At 37.9% G+C, this 6000-nt stretch overlaps 1 protein-coding gene across 1 annotated transcript in view; it reads left to right on the plus strand.

Annotated features, from left to right (window-relative positions):
• LOC108677992 (E3 ubiquitin-protein ligase UBR4) overlaps positions 1 to 1046 on the plus strand; it is a 46177-nt gene extending 45131 nt beyond the window's left edge. The window contains exons 70-71 of the mRNA XM_047880147.1: positions 193 to 529; positions 885 to 1046. Coding sequence (XP_047736103.1) covers positions 193 to 529; positions 885 to 1046 — 499 coding nt within the window. The remainder of the gene's footprint in view (positions 1 to 192; positions 530 to 884) is intronic.
• The last annotated feature ends 4954 nt before the right edge of the window (positions 1047 to 6000 follow it).

Genomic DNA, 6000 nt, shown 5'->3' on the forward strand with positions numbered 1-6000 from the left:
CTTTTGACACAGAGAAAGATTCATGAATACGCTAAGAATGATAGTATAGTGTGTTGATAACCTTGATTGTTGATCTGGTCGCCTGTTCTCTAGATTTATCACTTTGATGGAAATTATCTTTATCGGACTGCAGACCACTCTTTCGTAGGATCAAAGACAACAATTTTGTTAATTTCTTTTTATAATTTTCAGTACTCGGGCTAACATTCGTGAAGAGCGCCGAGTGGAGATTTTCATCGAGTCTACCGCTAAAGACCCTGCGCGTTGGGTGGACGCATCTTACGAAGTCGAAGGTCCTTACTTCTTTGTAACTTTGGCGTTAGCGGTCTGTTCTTCCGGTAAATGGAACAGTGGGCTGCGCAAGGAAATGCTGAAGCGACTGCTGGCCACTGCTCATGTGAGGTCGGTCTCCGCCGTACCGCCAATGGGTTCCAAAGTGGCCACCAAAGCTGCCAAAGACTGGACCGTCTACAAGAGTGCCGCCATATTCTGGACTCTCATCGACAAGCTCCACTCAATTATGTTTACGGTAAAATATTATTTGGTAAGGTATTCTGCAATATTCGTTATCTAAATTGATTAAAAACACGGATGAATTACTTTAACTCAGGATATCATCAGTTGATACATTCATCTATAGCCTGTGTGTGGAAGTGCAGCTTAGAAATATGACGAAATTGTTAGCTTCTTTGTAAATTAGCATTCAAGGGAAAAGTAACAACGAAATTTGTATTTGTATACTGAGATAATATTATTTTAGTTATGAGGTTAAAGTTTGAATTGCCTCCTCTTACTACACAAATAGCAGTTTTTGCCAATCTAGTGGTTCATTTGGGACACTTTACCATTCAATAAACTGACTTTGTCATCGGATTACGTTACAGAACGTAAGCGTTGAACGCAACAACGAGTGGTCCGTGGCGCTGGCTGCATACATTCGTCATAACGACACGGCGATACTGGACGCTGCTGGCCGCGTCCTCAACGTGTACCAGAACGAGCTGCTGCCTTGCTCAAGAAATATTTACAGGCCTACACAACCTTAGTATTATTCGCCGGATTTGATCTTGTCTGAGAATATGGTGATTTTGAGCTTTCTTTGCTAAGTAAATATTTTCAGATTCAAAGCGATTGTATTTACAAGAGTTTTCAACATAATCCTCCATTTGCTTTCCGATATATGTATGGGTATTGTACTTTACTCCTGAAAAGGAATAAAGTTTGTTTATCGCTTCTCTGGTGTATTGCATCGTATTTGCTTCCTGTGAGACTGCTGTGCTCGGCGATATTATACTGAATTCATCTTGCTTGTTCGCCTAAATCAGATTAATCAATGTTTAGGCCCATTTCTAGTGCGTATTATTCACTATAATATCTACCATGGAACTTGTTTCGTATTAATGAAATTAATTATTGATAGCTTGTGTTTAGATCATCGGTTCATTTTGCGTTAGATTTTATCACGCATTTGCGTTGAAACTTGGGTTCCTGTAGATTTAGAACTTGAATATGCGGAAATCCTTTTATTCATGGAAATTGTATCTTTCCCTCAATAAAGTTGTATCGCGCTTACGGATTGTATTAATTCATTCACCGCACGTTCGTATATATCACAGGCTCATCAATGAATTAGATTTTAATACTTCTAATTCATAAAATACTTTTGCTGACTGTTAGTTCTACTACACGTGTAAAGTTTGGTTCCGTGTGTGTCGTAAAAAATTTCATAGGTGTCGTAGCACAGCGTGTGCCTCTGTAATACCTGCAGCGAGTGAGTACTGTCAGGCCTGACAAGTTCATTTTCAAGAAGTTGCAGCTGGGCAACATCGTCTTCCAAAATTACCACCGAAGATAGACTGACAACTATGATACCAAATGAAGCTAATCTGAAAAGAAGATAGCCAGAATGCCTCAATTTTTTGTTATATGACACTAAATGCAGGCACTGCTTATGCGTTTGCCATTCTCTTCCTAATTCAACTTACGATGTTTGTGGTCATGAAAAGCCGCGGTCTCTGGGTCTTGCATTAGGAAAACCTCTGCAGATGGGAACATCTGATCGAATATGTACTTCTTCTAAAGATCTATGCTAATATTCTTACTAAATGCCTGGTAATCACGCGTCAGCCGCCCACGATCATAATACCATCACAAACTATCAATGTCCATAAGAAGAGGTCGAAAAAAGCAGTCAGTTGCATAGCTGTTGATATATGTGATTGGCTGTCTTCACGCAGCAAGGAGGAAATTCTAATGTACGTAGCCACACTGCACTTCTTTTGATCCGGTTACTCTGATGAAACTTGAGAAAATGATGTCATCATCGTTACTCACGTGCATCTGAAGTATGCAAAGTTGATCGTATATGTATGCAGCAGCCATGAGCGAGTCAGCCTTGACGCCATGTTCGCACGTAACTCCAGGGATGCGTGTTTACATACGGGCATGTATAGTCTAACTATCAGCGTCGGATATGATACGGTACTGAGTTTGGTGGTCAAGAAACAGATTTTCAGAAACGCTTGGTATACTATGTTGGAGTTCTGTATGATTAGTCGTCTGCTTGTCGCTTCTCGTGGTCTGATGAAGAATACCCACATTAACGATTGAATAAATAGGCCGGATCCCTTGTGAATCAAGTCACGAAAAGTTCAAGAATCGGCAACAGGCCATGGGCCTATTTCTTCAACGCCGACACTTCTAGTCTATTCTATTCTATTCTATCAGCGTCGGATATTATACGGTAAGGAGATTGGTGGTCAAGAAACATTTTCTGAAAAGCTTGGTGTACTAGGTTGGAGTTCTGTATGATTAGTCCTCTTCTTGTCGCTTCTCGTGGTCTGGTGAATACCCACATTAACGATTGAATAAATGCTTATTTATTCAATCCGTCAAAATACTGCACGGGATTTGACTGAGGACCGAGCAAAAACAATGAGTCAAGTCAAAGTTTCAATTGCAGATGGACAATAATTCCAGCGGTATCATGCGTTTACTTTGTGATGGCTGGCATTTGTAACATAAATTTTCATTCATCTGCTGGACTCCACTCTCATTTTAGCCACACCCCAATAAACCAATACCCACAGATGACCTTAAACTCCATGTACTCTGGGGGGGCGAGGGTTATCACTCACACTCTATGTGAATAATGGATTAGAGTGGACTGAGGTTTTACACTCCTTGGACAGATAGTATTGCATATATTGCTTCCTTGCGCCGCACTGTGAGTTAAACTCCTAAGTTGTCTCTAAAATTTGAATACAGGTTTTAGCTTTTATGAGCTTCATGTAAGAGCCGCCGGCAGCGGAAAGTAACCAAATTTTCAGAATTTAAACATTGCGGTGCTGACTCATTGCACAGCCAAAAATGCAGCAGAAAAATGTGTTGACTAATTTTCACAGATCTAAAAGCAAACATTGCACTAAGATCAGAGGAAGGAAAAAAAGGCTCAGGAAAACTGTCTTGTTGGATGAAAATGTTAGGATTATGTTTAAAATCTTGAAGCGAAATCAGAAGTCGAACCTTGCAAAAAAGTACAAGCTTCAATGTCAAATATTAAAAATACGTATTGGATTCTTTTGTGAATATGAACTTCACTTTTTATAGATTACATTTCCACCGATGACTGAATATTTTCAATGATTTTTTCTTAATTACAAGTCGATTATCGATAGCTAGATGATGAAAATTATTCTTGATTTTCAGTGTCTCGAGTTCTACGCGTTAACAACTTTACAGGGTATTTCTTTATTCATCACCTTAAGTATATTTCAACCCGACATGAAATTCGGAAAACAAAATTTGTGGACTCATATTTAACATGCCTGTTTTTATTATCCATCAAAGCTTCTACTTGCGAAGCTTATACCTTTTATTAAAATTCAGGAGTATAGTGGCGGGAGAGTAGTTTTATTGAGGGTGTGGCCGTAATTTATGTATAATTTGCAACAAATTTTAGGTAAAAAAGTTCTATTCGATGATGACAGACTGATTGTTTCAACCGAGGTAGATAAATCAAGAGAATAACTGAGAAAATACGCTTTGAATTTCTAAAGCTGAATTACCAGAATTTTAAAAATCTAAAAAAAGGTAACGCATTACGTCGAAAAATATCATATTTTTCTTCAAGTGAGTTATTTTTTATTTCCACGATGCCGCGGTTATAGTGGTTGTGTCTAGCACAACAACCACAGGCATAAAAGTGAACAATTTAAAATATCATTCAGGTAGATTGCTTGAGAGTCAAATCAGGAGAGACAACAATAAATAATGATAATGCACTAAAATTTATATTGTTGAGCTGAAGCAAATATATAAGAGTCTCCTTATTTCGGGTGAAATTTCTGATCCACTTGTGAAATTATATCCGAACGCAATTCTATGTAACAAAAATTGACTTGCACGATTCTGGCCAGCAACATATAGGGGTCGATACAAGTACTAAGGCAGATAGTATGCAGTGTTTGTTGTGTTAATTAATTATAGATCAAAATTAAAGAGAATAATTAAATATCAACACCACAAGCAAGAGCCATGGCGATCGATGCCTTATCTGCCTGAGAGGACCAAGTAATCTATTCACTCTCAATCTTAATCGCAGATTATCGCAGATTGATCGCACTGCAGTGTGCGAGCATGGCAAGTGTAAGCGAGACATGGCATGGACCACAGCGTACACGACATTGTCCTGACCAGCCTCCATTTTCACGGGAATAATCTGAGGCTCTTTAAAGCTCTCTCTCTTACAAGCAGGCCTCACTGACCCCTTTCTGGAGGCCAGTACCTGTTGTCCTGGAAAGTTTTTGCTGCCTAATCTCTCCTGTTATCCCTGCTGCTGACCCAGTGTAGCCAGGAGAAGCTTCTACTTAAAGAGCTCTCACTGCTGTGCGCTCTCCTTAGATTATTAAGGAAATATTTACTATATGTAGCATCTTGAAATTAAAGAAGGCCGTAGAATATTGACATTGTTGTACTTTCAGATATTGTCTTTAACGGATTACGGCGTCAATTCAGATGAACTGAAAATGAAACGAAAAATGCGAGAGTTCATGTCATTGATTTGAATCAGTTATTGGAAGTATGAATACCAGTTTTTCGGTGAAAATTCGTTCATTTATTTAAAAATTTTTCATAGTCAGTAACTAAGTCATTCAAATGCTAGAATAAGTTTGATAAAGCAGTTGATTCAAATCTACATGTTCAACATAGCCAACTAATTTCCGTGGACATTTTGCTGGATTCGTTGGAGTGGCATTAACAAGCTAGGATCCCTGAACTGAGGTGAAAGTTGATCCTTTTGAATATTGTCAAATAGGACTGTAGATAAGTTAGGGGGAAAATTATTAACATATTACTGAACTGGTAACCAAATGACAATCATGAACGTAACAAAAAACGTAACGAGTTAAGCCGAGTAACCGAATTTTTGGGTTTAACGTTTCAATTCACATTTGAAAATACCAACATCCGTAATTACGAGAAAGATTAATAGAAGAATTTAAATTTCAAAGAAGCAATCTTCCAATATTTCAATTCGAAGGCTAAGTATTCTACAGCTGAAAATTTCGAAGTTTCCTCTCAGAAATGAAATGAAAAAAATTTATCTACTAAGTGAAGAGTTAAATTAATAGACAATCAAAGATCCAGTTCTTCATTCCACTGTGGGGAATCGTCAGTATATCTCCCAGAGAAAGGGGATTCTCACTAAACTTAAAGAAACAGGCAAGTATAACTCAGTGGATCCATATTTGGTGCCTTAGAAATGATCCATATGTGGTTAATTTTCTTCAAAAATGCATCAAACTTAAACTTGATTGTATATAGGGCATATCAATATTAATTTATGTGTATTAATTTATACTATGATCTAGATTCGGCGCAACCTATGAGACTTTATTTTATTACTTTAAATGGTTTGTTATGCATTCATCTCATTCAGACCATTAACGAGATTACTTGTTTCCGCTGTTTGGGTACTTTTAAAGAATCGCGTGCAAA

Source organism: Hyalella azteca, unplaced genomic scaffold (assembly GCF_000764305.2).
Source record: "Hyalella azteca isolate HAZT.00-mixed unplaced genomic scaffold, Hazt_2.0.2 contig4689, whole genome shotgun sequence".
Lineage (NCBI taxonomy): Eukaryota > Metazoa > Arthropoda > Malacostraca > Amphipoda > Hyalellidae > Hyalella > Hyalella azteca.